This window comes from Grus americana, chromosome 5 (genome assembly GCF_028858705.1).
Source record: "Grus americana isolate bGruAme1 chromosome 5, bGruAme1.mat, whole genome shotgun sequence".
Classification (NCBI taxonomy): domain Eukaryota; kingdom Metazoa; phylum Chordata; class Aves; order Gruiformes; family Gruidae; genus Grus; species Grus americana.
In genome coordinates, this window is record NC_072856.1 from 57,595,260 (window position 1) to 57,609,943 (window position 14,684).

Here is a 14,684-nt window from a genome sequence, read left to right on the forward strand (position 1 = left end):
TGCCTGTAGAAACATGAGGTGGAGCCCAGCTGCTCTGTAGTAATTTTGAATACTGTACATTGAGACATTACTCCATTTCAGATTGAGGGCTTGGAAAGGAGAAAGGACTGTCAAGAGAAAGGGATGGCTCCCAGTAATGGACTTTCTGCAAATACTGGAGGGCAGTCAAAAGTCAATGCCAGACCCCCTGGCTCTGAGGAGCTCTGGCTTTCATCTTCTGCTGAGCCTGGAGGACTGGAAGGACTGCGGTCGAAATCAGTGGGGATGGAGCGCTTTCCACAGAGACTCTCTAGAGGGAGGGGGAGTTTCCTGGGGGCACAGGAGTGAAGTGTCGGCAGCCACATGCGTGTTGACAGAAATGATTCTAGCTGAGGTGGGTCTGCGAGAGGTGAACATGCACGTAGGTGATTAACTGCTGTTTTCAGACTTAAGCAATACACTTGGCCTCAGAAAGCTGAACGTCGACCACGTTTGCTCTTAGAGAAATGAAGGGGATCATTTGAACTTCATCCAACGTGTGAGGTGTGCATAGCTGTGCCATGAGGGATCGCAGCCCAGGGACTGGGCTACGAATAGGAGATTTTAGATTTCACATCCAAAGGGATAAAAAGCTAAGGATAAGAAAACATGATATTTGGTAAAGCCAGGCAGGTAATGCAATATGCATGGCCTATGCAGTTACAATCAAGAGACTATTATGTCAAGTACTGTATAATCAGATAATAAAAGACAATCCATCCTTCATGAGTTTACAGGTTAAAAAGATAAAAGTATTATCTTAACTTTTCATAAGGATAAAATACAAATGTTGGACAAATTAACTGTTTGGCAAGGCTTGGGAATTGTGTGTGTATTTTCATGAGTTGCAAGTTAGGTTGCTTAAGTGGGAGCAACACTTTCTCTCTAAACAAAGCAGAAATTTAAAGCTCAAACCAGAATAGTCTTAGAAGTGAGAGACAAGTGGAGTTATGAGAAGTTCAAACAAGAAATCAAGTTTAATTGGTGCTGTCTAGAGTGCCAAAAAGTGCATTTCATCTTCATCATCAATAGAGAATGAAAGAAAAGTAAAAGGCAGTCTAAACCTATTTTAAATAAAATACTTGTTCGGGGTCTTTGCGAAGTGTGACTTCACTGGATTTGTTGTGTTTCCACACCTTGGCTTTCTGGGCTCTGAGATCTCAGTAATGAGCTGTTTACTGACATTCTTTTCAATTAGGCAATTTCTCCTTGAGTTACAAATTTTCTTCTGTTAAACTGATTTAGTCTCAGGATTGTTTTTCCTTACCGACATAAGTCAGGTCACTGTAGGCAGAATTGGCGGCTCTAGCAAAGAACCCCATGTCACTGTAGCTTGCAAAACACAATTTCTTTCTCTTTAAAAAGAAGGGGGGGAGAAGCAGGGGAAAGCCAAAATAAGAATGAAAGAAAATAGTCTGTGTTGCTAAAAACCTTTCCCTGGGACTTTTCACAATGTACCCTAAATATCAGGGGAACACAGCAAATGTCGTGACTGGAATGTTTTACTGCATTTTGTGCTGACACAGCCACCATCCTTGCTCTGCCTCCAGTCCCTTATCTATCCTGCAGCTTGTCAGGAAAATTCAAGCTGGTCCAAAACAGCAAGGTGCGAGTTTTCAGATCAGTTACATATTTTCTTTGGGCAAAATATGAAAAAACTCTGTTTTATTGTGCATGAGCACTAATGTCTTAGAAATGATTTGGCATTTTAATAGTTTAAATGTACAGAATAATTTTTGAATTTTCTTTCTTCCAGTTTCAGGTCTTGCCTTCCTCACTTTCAGCCTATTGTGGACTCTGAAAGCACAGGTAAGTGGGGATGAATCAGAAAACGATGATTCAGTTCCTGAGTTAAGACTGAGCTTGAGGACTCGAGCTTTCATTCTTTATCTATTTCTTAAGTTCTAACATAAACACAAGGCCAAGATCCTTAAAATCTGCTAAAGCTAACATAGCTAACTCCTCACTATCTCTCTTGGATTAGGCATCTCATTTCAGTGTAACTCTCTGTGCTTTGGGGGTAGGAGTATTTCCCTCACTTGTGGAGGAGAAAGACTGAGATGCTGAAGGTCCATTGAAATAAATTGTCAAATTACAGTCAAGTGAATCATAAACCCTGATTCACCTCCCTGCCACAAATAATCCCACCAGAGTCCAAACTCATAATTTCTCACTTAGAAGTGCTGCTGCTGTTGTCCCCGCCTCCTCAGGTCGGTGGCACAGCAGCTTCCTTGCGGTGAGAGGTTGCAAGCTCTCTGGCTATTTGGCATAGGGCTTCCTCCCCATACCACCCCACACAACTGCTGTCCAGACTAAGAGGCTTTCTGCTGTAGGAAAAAAGCTAAATGAGGGCTTGACTGGGAGCCCGCTGAAATTCATAATCCTTATGTGCCGAGAATACTTTTTATTCCTTGAGATCTGTTTTATGATGTCACATGTGAAGAACTGGAATGGGAGAGGATGCTGACTGGCATTGACATTACAAATTTAATTAATCTGGGATTTGCCGCTGTTTCTCTTCTTCTAAATCATAGAGCTGTCATTGCTCAGCTAGGTATAGTAAATATTGCTGTGGCTCTGCAGCTCATACATGTGTCTGCTCTGATTCATAAATTACAAAGAAAAAAATCTAGATGGGTGGATAAATTTAAATATGAATTCATTAGAGCTGACTTCAAAAATAAGAATTTGTCTGAATAATCATAGTTAGAGTATTAATGTATATACATCAGTGACGGGCATGCTGCTGAGAAGGCATTTAATTCCCAACAGGGACCTTTTCCAATGGTCGCATCTTGTATCAGTCACAGTTTTGGCCCTTGCAGATAAAGATATTCTCCCTACTCTTTGATGTAGTAACTGCTTGCAGGGAAGATCCTTGCGTCATCAAAGGAAGAGTAGGGATGGGAGGGTCCTTGCCACTTCCCCCAAGTGTAGGACGTGGGGCTGTCAGCAGCCTTGAGGAGCTCCCATCTGGCAGGAAGCACAGCGAACTTCTCTGCAGCACGGGTGCTGCAGAAGCCTGGAGAAGGGAAAGCTCAGGGGGGCTCCGAACAGCAGCCTTCCAAAACCTGCGAGGATGTTATCAGGAGGACAGAGCCAGGCTCTTCACGGTGGTGCCTTGGATACCAGGCTGGTGTACAAGCAGATCTGGTGGGGTAAAAAGCTGTCTGGGGACCACTGATGGATGATCACCAACTGAGCCTTCTGCCCACCTCTGTGGCAGATGGATACTTTACTCGTGGATCTCTCTGAGACTCTGACCCGTATAGCTAGCTGCAATTTGAGTCACACTTTTCAAGGCTTTAGGAAACTTTGACCTGTTGTTACCTGGCAGTAAGGATGACATTAGGATCCCTTTCCCTTTGTGATCCCTAGAAAGGGTGGAATTCTTGTCTGCTTTGTCCTACTAATCAGAGGTTAGTGGGGATTTGTCTTTGTGGGTATTTGGAGATGTTTTATAAGACAAGCTACTTTAGAAAGTAAAACTTTATAAGGTAAAATCTTAATAAATCTGTTTGCATTTTGAAACCTAAGTTGAAGACCCGTTTGTTAAAATTGCTTTACTGTGAGGAAATGTCATTTTAACTCTTTTGAGGCAATTAAGAGGTTATGGGCTTTTGTAGTTAAAGCTCAACATCAGTGTAGCTTGGCATGAAAATAATCAGTAGCTGTTCATTAGAGACAGAATATATATACACTTCACTACTGTTGTAAAGGATTAGAGTATATTGCTCATACTTAGGCAAATTCTCATGGCACATAGTGGATCTACAGATAATGGTACATCATCTCCAGCCACATCATATCGGACTTTGTTCAGCAGAGCACTTACGCACACACTCCTGAGGTCAAGTTTCTCCTCTAGCACTTACTGCTTCATTTAGAAAACACGTATAGAGGAATTAAGATATACTGAGAAGTGGTAATTGTGGCTTTGTAAGGGAGACAGCCCTTGGATCTGAGTGTTATAAAAGATCTTGCACTGAAAGTGGAGAAGAATTGCAATAGAAGCTTTCTCAAGTGAGGAGAGAAACAAAAAGACACATTTTTCTGCAGAACAAAAGTGTAAAACCAGCAAGTGAAAGGGCAAGACTAAATGTCAGTGGAAGTGCATTCACTGCATAAGCAGTAACACCTTTCATTGCATGAGAATACAAGTTATTCTTTTTAGCTTCAGCTAAACAAAACCTCTCGATTGCTAAAATAGCTTTGCTAATACACTCAAAAGAAAATACCAAAGAGAAAAGAATGTGAGAGAGGAGCTGGAACGAATGACAGGCTGTTAAAGAATGACTGAACTGCTAAAGTTGGTTTATAACAATGAGGTTTAAAAAAAGACATGGAGGAAAGATTAGGAAAACAGTGAAAATCTTCTGATAACGTTGATATAAGACCACGTAAACAGGAACATGCCAACATTTAATGCACAGAGATCAGCGTGTCTGGCTGATGGTCATTAGAAGCCGCTGCTTACACTGAGGACTGTCGTTAGACACAGGGGACTTTTGAAAAGTTGCCTTATCCCTTTTCTAAAACGTGACATAGATCTCTAAGGCTGGAAATGGAACTGCTCTGTGGGGGTTACATTCTTAGAACACCTGGTACTAAGGAGCCTCAGATCTGTTCATTTTGGGAGAGAGATTAGAGCCTAACAAACCCACAACTGAAACTGCACAGGACTTGAAAGCAGCATAGCCGAAACCAAATCCTCAGACTTACCAGTGATGGACGAAGAACACAAATCTACCCTACAAGGCTCAAGTCCATTATGAGCAAACCCAAAGCTCTTTGAGAATATCCAAATGCTACTGTGTAAGTGCTGAAGAAATTCTGGACAACACGAAAGGGAAGTATATGAAAAATACTTGCTTTTCAAACACACTGATTTCCAGGAGACAAACTCCCATTCTGGAAACATGGCCTGGCATTCTTTGCATCGAAATGCAAACCTTTAAATTTGGCTATATAAAAATACACTTTGTTTGAGTAAGGCTTTTCTTATGGATGTCTCTGACCAGCTACCTACATTTACTGAGAATTTTGGTGCTGGGAGCATCACACATGCAGTTGCTCTAATCTGCGTAGTCCTTTCCTTTCCTTGTACTGCTTTTTTGTACAGTGGGTTTGAACAACTCAGTGTTCAATTAAAATATTCTGGTGTTTGGCAGCATGAAGGTGAGGAGGGTATTCCTTGAAGAGAATTAGAAACAGCTAGAGTCCTGAAGGGAGTGTCTTCCAAGGAAAAACTGAGAGGACTACATCTGCACAATTTAAGCAATATTTCAGGAGAGATATCATAATAGTAAGGATTACAAGGTCGTAAACATGAATGGGGGATAAGAATTTTATAGGAAAGTCCAAAGGATGTCAATTAGTATTTTAAAATTAAACAAGGGGAAATTAAGTAGCTGTATAATCATGCTCTGTGATGGATGTTGGAGTGGAAATTCTTTTTAATTAAAAGTGCTGGAAGGGGAAAGGATTAGTTTGATAAATTTTCTAGTTTGGGAGAAGAAGTTAGAAACTGTTGAATTGAAAACTACCTATTTAGTGGCTTGCCATGATTTAAACTTAGTAATGTTAGCTATTTCTAGTCTTCTAAAAAGTTTAAAAGGAACTGATATGTGTTATGCAAAATTATTGAGATTTTGTGCTTTTTTTTAAACCTTAATTTGGAGTTAGAAAACTATTTTCACATCTCAAAAAATGCATTTTCTTTTCATGGTTTCATAATACTTATGCACCATTGTTCCTAGTGAATTGTATCTTATTTCCCTGGTATCTTTTTTGTATTCTTATCTGTTTTAATATGTGATTTGATATGCCTCACTCTGATCGCTTTTCAGCCCCCTTTGTTTTTCCCTGATCAGTGTTCTGTGTCATGTACGTTTTGCTTTCAGTTTTGCTTCATTAAAATGACATTTCTCATCTTCTGCTTCACTGCACTGTTGAGGACTTGCCACTTCTTTTCCTCGCCCTCTCTGTTCTTACTCATGGCAAATGAAATAATTAATCAAACAAAAATCCTGCTATAGGTACCTACAAACCCTGCATACAGAATTTGACTACTTCAGACGTCACTTGGAAGAGCAAGTTTTTTGTGGCAACATGGGGACACCTTGACATTTTTATAATGCTTAAGAGAAAATTGGGTATTTATGTCCTTGGGAAAAATATTTCGAGGCAAATTCTGAGCCAATGGAGTGGAGGGGTCTGCGGCACTTTTCTTTGGCGGAAGATGTGCTGTTTTGTATTTCTGGAGTCACTTGTCAATAAATGAACATTAAGAGTACAGTCGAATTCGTCAAACTACACCTGCTTGAATGAAAAATGGAAGCAAGCTGTTCTGAGGACAATGTTTTAGATGCTGCTCTTCATCAGAAATGTCCTACAGTGGGTAAGCACTCTGAGGAACACTGTGGCAGACAGGTCTACCACCCCTTTCACCTAGGTCAAAGCATATCTTCTTCTGAACAAGGTATTATTGATTTGCTCTACTTTGTCTATTTTTCAACCAGGTTCAATCTCTTAAGACCTCAGTGACTGTTAAATCTGTATTTGGGCCAAACAGATTGTCTGGTGGCACAACAGAGCCCTCCTAAAGTCACAGTGCACCACGGTGAGTCTAGAGAGGCCAAATGAAGAAAAGTGGGCAGTCAGTTTTAAGTGTCTCCAATGACATACTCCAAAAATCTTCTCCATGACAGGATTTTCTGAATGATTTTCTCCCAGCATGAAAACTGAAGGTAAGCAAAAAATTAAGACACCACCACGAAGAAAATTTAAATCTGTTGTGAAAACACGTAGTATCTTTCTAGCCTTATGCCTCAGGTCTCTCTCTGTGGTTGTCTCAAGAAATCTAAACTGAAATTGCAAAAAAAATATGGAGGAAATCCTTTATTATAATCTTTCAAAGTTCTTTTTGTTTGGAAAAATTAAACCAAACCACAGTTAAACCCATAAATCTGAGAAAATTTAGGTGAATTATTTAAACTTTTTGATGTTCATAAAAAATTTTCAAACTTACTGTCAGTTTTTCTGATCAAGGAGAAATTAAAATTAACATGTTAAAGCTGAAGAACTTTTCTATCCATTGTGGTTGATTCAGTTGAAATTTGTTATGGAGTTACATATTGTTCTGTAACAGAATTCGTTACAGAAAAACGTAACAGAAAAAGGTTATAGGCTATTTTACAAGGAAAACCCAGTATTAATTGGCTGAAAAGACTGGTTTCGATCTACATATTAGTGCACATAAACTGGGAAAAAGAGTCAAGTGAAGCATTGAAGCAGACTTTGAAACTACAGTAGTATGAAAGAATAGAATAGAACATGATATTGAATAATCAGATATATAATATCTAGTGGAAACTTAATTTTGTGTAATTGCCAAAATAGCACTTCAGTGTCAAGTAATGAACAAAATTATAAAAGGATTAGTCTGATACTGTGTTCCAGTTCATAAATGTCATGATTTATGGTTCTGTAGCTTACATATTTTCTTAGGTGAGAGAACAGTTAATTTTCACCTCTTACATGCAAATCCTTGTATTCATTGACCAGAGAAACGAATGTCTTGCCTTAAAGACTGTCTGCATTTTATATACCTGAATAAGTCAACGGTGAGGTTTTTTCACATCTGTTTTCTATCTTAGTGTGCTGAAGGGGAAATAACAGCTTTTCTGGATCTCCACGTCTACTTACTGCAGGTCAGATCCTGTCATAAGAAGCAATTGGCCTTTGGAAACTTTATTCTATGTCTTTTTTATGTACTTTGTGGAATTATTTGTGGCATGACCTGCCACTCACACTCACTCTGAGCAAATATGGGAGCATAAAAGCACGAGGTGTTTTATAGCTTTTGTACTGAAATCAGCCTCACTTCAGAGCTGTGTTGTGCCTTACCTGAGTGATATTTTTAGCTACCGTTGTTCTCCACAGTGCTGCTACAGTTCTCAGAGGAACTGTAGAGACTTGATGCCAGATCTTCCAAACAGCGCAGCAAGTACTTGCACACATCAATAATGGTCAAATTTTTATATTATCCATGAAGAATACGGAGAGCAGTGGGAATTGTTGGTGCCAAATGCACTGAATCTGTGGCCTCATGATTTAAGATACTTATGTAGGAAATGAGCAGTTCTATAGTCCTGGTTCATAGATACTTGCCAGGTGAGTGCTTTCAGAGAATCAGCAGAAAATATATATTTTCTTAATAGGTATTGAATGGGAGGTCATTATTTTAGCTTTATAAGGAACTAGTTTAGACTTCCACAGTGATCTCATTGATTACTACCACACACTGCACTAAGTAAGGTCTTGCCTCGTACATGAGAGTACTGTAAGAGTCAAGTATTTCAAGTATAGGATGTGTGTCCCATGGACAGGACTTGAAAGAATTATTAAATATTTATTGCTGTATTCTGCCTCTTACCAAGCAGCAATACTGAAGCCAGGAAGGAAATCCACAGGATTTCCCTTTCTATCTTTTTTGTTTTTCTCCTCCTTTTGCTCTTGTCCTTTTGCTGCTGTCCAAGTTGTACACTCCTTAACGGTGAAATGGTGAGAAACAGAGAACTCGATGGAGGAAATACAAAAAGTACAGGTAAAACTATGGCTTCTCAGAGCCAGGGGTGAAATTCCCATAGGCTGCAGAAGGCCAGATTTTCCTTAAGCTTTAGAAATTCTCCTTGCTAGAAATACAAGCTACATATGAAAATAGGGCAACTGTGCAAGGTCACAATCCTAAAGACCTAAAAGATAGTGTCGAGTATGTGTGTAATGGAGGAGGAGTTTAAGTCACAAGTTTTCAGGTAGTTTTCAATTTTCTTTTCAGTGTGCAGAGCCCTGCCTAGTGAATTCAAGCCTGTTGATAAACTTTGTTTTCCTTGTTTACTTTTCACAGGCTGATGAGAAGCTGTCCTTCCACATCCAGGGGCTGTGGACTGAGAACCACTGCTCTGGAGATGACAGAGAAAGAGAGACTCTTTTAGAAAGCAATCTAAACCGGGAGCTTTGCTCATTAACTTTTGGTGGATTGATGCCACCCAGAGCAATCCCATGTTCTATTGTCCAGGGTATGTTTCAATGAAGGAAAAAAAAAAAAAACAACCCACCCCAAAATATCTCCACTGGTGTCTTTTATTAAGTAATGCAAAATACAGTATTAATTATGACACTGCATGCATTTTAGACAATATAAATGCAAGCCTACAGAAAATGTGACAAAGAAACCCTCAATTACTTTTGAGGTAGTATACAAGGAAAAATAGGAAAGCAGAAACACAGTGGATTAAAAGAACAAAATCTTAGTATCACTTTGTGCATACATTAGTCACTCATAAATACATTTGTATGAAATAACTTCAGATACAATTCCATTCTTGTTAAAAAATATACCTCTTCAAACTCACCATTCTTGTTTGTTTTGTTTTCACATGACATTTTATGGTATTTTATCAGGTGGATTTATTTTTTATCACCGCCGTCATGATTTTACCCTTTTCCTCCAAGAGTTTAGGCACAGATGGCCTCATGCACAAAAATAAATAAGAAACCTGCTTGAAGGGAAAAGAATTCTGCTCAAATAGCTTAGGATAGTCTAATAAATACCATTTTGTTTATAAAAATATTTCAGGTTTATAAAAGAGGGGAGGGGACTGTCTCCCACGTGGAAAGGATGTTAAGTGAAAAGTGCTGTTTAACATTTTTGAAGAGATTTTGTTTTAAACATATAGTACCATTATGAATATATATTTTATAATAATCCTGTTTCTTAGAACCTTATTGTTCACTAGAAGTATCAAATGCTGTTTGCTTCCTTTTGTTTGTTGTCTTATTGCCGTTTTGGAAGATGCCTAGTTCAGAAGGGTTCCGTATAATTGTGCTTTTGTAAGGCTGTCCTTCCGACTCAAACCAGTACTCCCAGTCCGTTGAAACTGCTGCTGTTTGCTGTGAACACCCGAATGGCTTCCTTGCTCCATGGAAGACTGGTGGATTTCTGGAGCCTCCACTGAGCTCTGATTGAGGGACTCTGCTGAGCTGTTGGGGCTCACGTCCACGTATTCTCTTTTCAGTACCGGGCTATTTTCGATGTTTTTGCTACTGCATAACTGGACGGTGATCCTTTCATTTTTTTGGTCTCTTGATTCTTTTGTTTTGTAAGTGGGCAATTTGTCCTGTTTACAGCTAGTGCTGATGTCAATATTCAGACCACTGTCTGTTCTCAGGAAGCAAGAATCCACAAGTCTGCTTTGGCAGATATCGTCTCCCTCTGAGCAGCTATCTGCTTTATAACTAGCATAGATGGGGCTTGTTCGACTGTCTCCCTTCTTAATAGGGCTGTTGTAGTACTGCTCTGAAAAACTACAGGGCGACAGCCTGCCTGTGTTCCTGAAAGAGTACGCACCGATGTCCTCCACGCTCAATTGCCTCCATCGCCCAGGCAAGTCTTCTTCTGAAAGATGGGTGCTCCTGCACTCGTTCCTCATTTTCTGATTTGCTAAAGCCTGCTGTGGTGTTATGGCTGAGAAATGAAAAGGTTCATTTGCATAAGGAGGCAGAGTCCTAGTAAAAGTGGGCGAGTTCTCATTGTCGTCGGCAAGCTCCATGTGCTGTGCAGGTTTGGACTTGGCAAACCTAGGACTTCCCTGATGCTCGTAACCTGCAGGTGACTTTCTTTCAAACAGTTCGTCTCGGTTGCTCATGTAGATTGCTTGCTGAGACGCTGTCAGAGTGTTGGCTTGGGCGTTCTCCTTCTCCTCGGATGTGACGCTGAAGCTGGAATAGGAGCTGGAGGTTGGCAGAGAGGTAATGTACTCTGGGAAGGCTTCATGAGAGAAGCTGGAATGGAAACCGTCTTCTTCGACGGTACTGTCCGTGGAGTTCTGGGACCGCAGAAACCCCACGTCTTTCACTTGCGTGTCCACGCTCTGCCTCCTCTCCCTCCTCCTCTCCTCGGGGCAGTAAAGGGCGGTGTCGCTGCAGTAGATGTCCGATTTGTATTGGGGCCTTTGTCCGAGTTTTCCAGCAGAGTCCTGGAAATTGAGATCCCTTGTAGATGGGCTTGACAAGTGTGAAGACAAGCTGTTGGGATCTGGTTTTTCCAGTACTTTGGCAATGACGCAAGTGGGTATGGTGTCAGCGTAAGATGTGTGGCACAAGGGGACAGAAAGGCTGCACCCGTGTTTTTCCAGATGGATGCTGACTCGTTCCTGAAAGTCAGATGGCAGCTGTAACATAAAGAGATGGCAAAGAGGACAGGAGAAAAGGGTGCACATCAAAACTGGTGTCTGCTTGGGCTTATACAACATTGATAGATGGGTGCTGATTATGACATTACACATAGCTCACTGTATATGGTTCTGAAATCTTTCCTTCTAAGATAATTGAGGTTGGATAGGAGTGGTGTAAAGAATGTAGTAAACAGTGATCTTAAAAAGGCAGGTAGAGAATTACAGCCTGCAGCAACACCTTCCAGACTGCGTGCATGTCTGTGATTTGCAATTGGAGTGGGGGGGTGCGGAGGTCTCTGCTGGGGTGAGGAAAGAGGAGGAAGAGGTCAGATCTAGTCTGTTTTTCTTTTGCCTCTCTTCGAGCTTGTCTTGCCTCCAACCCGGTGCCAAATTGGCTCCTGCCCTTCAGCGTCGCATTTGATAATCAATGCTGTTTGAAGAGGCAGGAAAGTTGGTTTCACTGACACTTAAAGCAATGGTACTGGCTGCTATGGCAGGAGTGTTCCTGTGCTGGGAAGAACCGAACCAAACCGGCTACCTTGCCCCAGCACTCAGACACTGCTTGTCAGATCAACCATCCATACAAGCCTCAACATGCCCCCCTCTTCCAGCAGCCGCTACCTGATTGCTTTTCTAGTGTCTTGCTATACTGGCAGAAATAACAGCTAAGACCTGAATTTACATTATGATTCCTGTGACTAGTCAGAATTAATCAATATGTCTGTTATGCATCAGAAGTCATGTAGTTTTTGGAGAAATAAGGATCAGCTCTGTGGATGATGGTTCCACCTGCCATTCTATCATGTGGGCCAGAAGAGGCTGAAAGCCCGTGTTCCTTGGTGCAGCTCAAAAGCCTGGTAGGTAATGCCTATGCAGGTATCACCAAGCATGCTTGCCAGTCGGGTTTGATCTGCATGGCTCATTTCAGATCTCTGTCAATGATCAGACAGGGATATGAGAGTGCTGCATGACGGTTGTCTTTCCATATCTCTTACAGGAAATCAAAAGAACTCACGTTAGAATTAAGTTTTGAGTTTGTGACTGTGATAGCTCCTTTGATATCCATCTCGATTTACACCACTTAAGAATTTAGCCTCTGAATGCTTGGCTGAATTCTGATTTACTCAGCACTTTCTTTTTATAACTAGAAATCAAGTTCCTCTTTACCACATAATCCATGGTCACCCATATAGCCCTAACGATCACACTCCCTCCTTCATTTTGTTTCTCTAGAGGAAAGAACCCTACAAATGCTGAGGTGGTCTCCCCCCCCTTCATTTTAGGCAAGAGGAATTTAAGGTGCCTGTACCTTGTAACGCTCTCACATCATATAAGATAAGGAGATCCTCTTTTAGCTTCACAGGGAAGGTTTTAAAGTTGGTTTAATCCTCAACACTTAATGTATACAAAATATGGCATGTTGTGAAATGGCATTCTTGTTAATGTGGAGTAGGATGGGTGTTTTTTCAACCAACAGTCCTTCCAGGATATTTTGGATTAATCATTATGTTGTTAATTAGCTCATATGTCTTCCATTGGAAATAAAGAGTACGATATTGCCAATCTGCTGGCAGACAGCAATATTAGTCATAGTAAGTACAGATGCAACAATGATTGAATAAACAGGTTGTAAAATAGGGCTGCTGTAAATTGCCACAAAGCTGAGGAAATGAAATACAGTTAATTTAATGTGAAACTGCTGTATGGGGCAACTACTATTTTAGTATCCTGTAACACCACTGGTTGATCTGTTTTACATATATTATTTAGATTATGAAATGCATTAAGAAAAAGAACGTTATTTTCTGGGCACTGCACTGGAAACTGGAATTACTAAAGTGATATTGCTGTCACATTACTATATTGTGTTATAGTTTAGGCTTCTGGATTATATACAATATTTTGTCAAGCAATATTTGCATTTGTAAGGAATTTATTGGCTGTGACAGCACATTCCCACTTGCTAAATTAGTAAATACTTGGACTTACGAGTGGAGACTTTGCCTATTTAATGGAGTGTATGACAGTCTGGGACATTGTGGGGAGATCCCACATTTGTGATAGTTTTCTGCAAGTGAACCACTAAGTACTTTTAAGGTCCTAATCCTTGCTAACAGGTAGGGTGCTTTCAGGTGTAAGTAATGCCACAATTCCCGGGTGTGAACTGCTAAGAGAAGTCAGTTACTAGGAAAAAATAACAGGACCAAGATAATGGTTAATTTGGAAGTTCTGTCTCCATTTCAGAAAATCATCACCCATTTGACAGAAGAGTCTTGTCCTATCCTTATTTACCAGGGTTGTCGAGTGCTCTGAAGCCGTCTACTGGCTTAGAAATGGTTTGTACATTCCACATTCAATTTTGCATTATTCCGTTGCAGAATTGCACAAGAGAGACCATTTTGGGGGGGGTATTAACCTGATGGGACTGACGAAGGGAAGGCTTTTCTCCGCGACCTTCACCGAAGCGATAGACATGTGGAAGGTGCTTTTGCTTTGTGTAGGGCCTGCATCCCTAAAGACAGTCTTGTTCACTCAGACAATATTTACCTCCCCTTTAAGGAGTCTGTTTCTCAAGCCTAGTTTCCTTGGAAGCAAGGAGTATTAATTAAAGTTTACACCTTGGAAATCAATCATTCAGTGCTCTGGTTGCTTTAGAAAAAGATATTTGTTCTGTCAGTCCATTTTAAAATTGAGGTTTAGAAATTAGCTGGACTGGAAAATAGCTTCAGGAGAAAAATTGATTATATCAGAATCTCTGATGCCTGCAGCTTGTCATTTCCCTGCTCTCACCCCCAGTTCCTCCCCAGCATTTTGCAGTCTAGAGTTCTCAGCACTTAGTTTTTGCTAAATTCTTTATTTTTCATGTGATCAGCGCAGGCCCATTCCATTGGATAGCAGAGGTTTTGGGGAAGAGAGTACCTCCAAGTTCCATCACTGGCTGTGATTTTGTCAGCACCTCCCTCAGCTGCACGCAATATCAGCAGGTGCACAAGCCGCCCTGTTCCTTAAATTGGGGGGCGGGCAGGAATCAAAGCCTTAAGGGCAAATAAATTCTGGTATTGATACATGAAAAATAACCTGTTTTGCATAAAATATTTATTTCTTTGAATATTCACCAAGTTCGGTCACATTACCTCTGAAAGCTTATGTGCCCTGTCGTAATTCTTGCTGCACTGGAGCAACTGAGCAGCTAAATTGCAGTCCTTCCTATAGAGCTCCTAGAAAAACAAAAAATAGCCTGTTTTTTAAAGTCTGCAAATAGCTTGTGGCTTTCAGCCGTTCTCCCATGCCTGAGCAATCTTTTAAAAATTGACTTCAGGGAAATTTGGAGCATATTTTTAAAATACATTAAGATTCCTTGTTTCTTGCATGGTACTGAGATGTTTGCCCTTTTGCTCCGCGAGGGCTGGTAAAATCACTAAAAAGAAA

General features: G+C 40.5%; 1 protein-coding gene across 8 annotated transcripts in view; it reads right to left on the bottom strand.

Moving 5' to 3' along the window:
• Positions 1-9,144: 9,144 nt before the first annotated feature.
• The window catches only part of BEGAIN (brain enriched guanylate kinase associated), a 169,744-nt gene continuing 164,204 nt past the window's right edge, over positions 9,145-14,684 (bottom strand). For 7 of the 8 annotated variants that reach the window (XM_054828834.1, XM_054828830.1, XM_054828828.1 and 4 more), the window contains 2 exons: positions 14,390-14,473; positions 9,145-11,252 (listed from right to left, as the gene is read on the bottom strand). In XM_054828834.1, coding sequence (XP_054684809.1) covers positions 9,879-11,252; positions 14,390-14,473 — 1,458 coding nt within the window. In that variant the 3' untranslated portion in view covers positions 9,145-9,878. The remainder of the gene's footprint in view (positions 11,253-14,389; positions 14,474-14,684) is intronic. The other variant, XM_054828835.1, reaches the window with a different exon arrangement.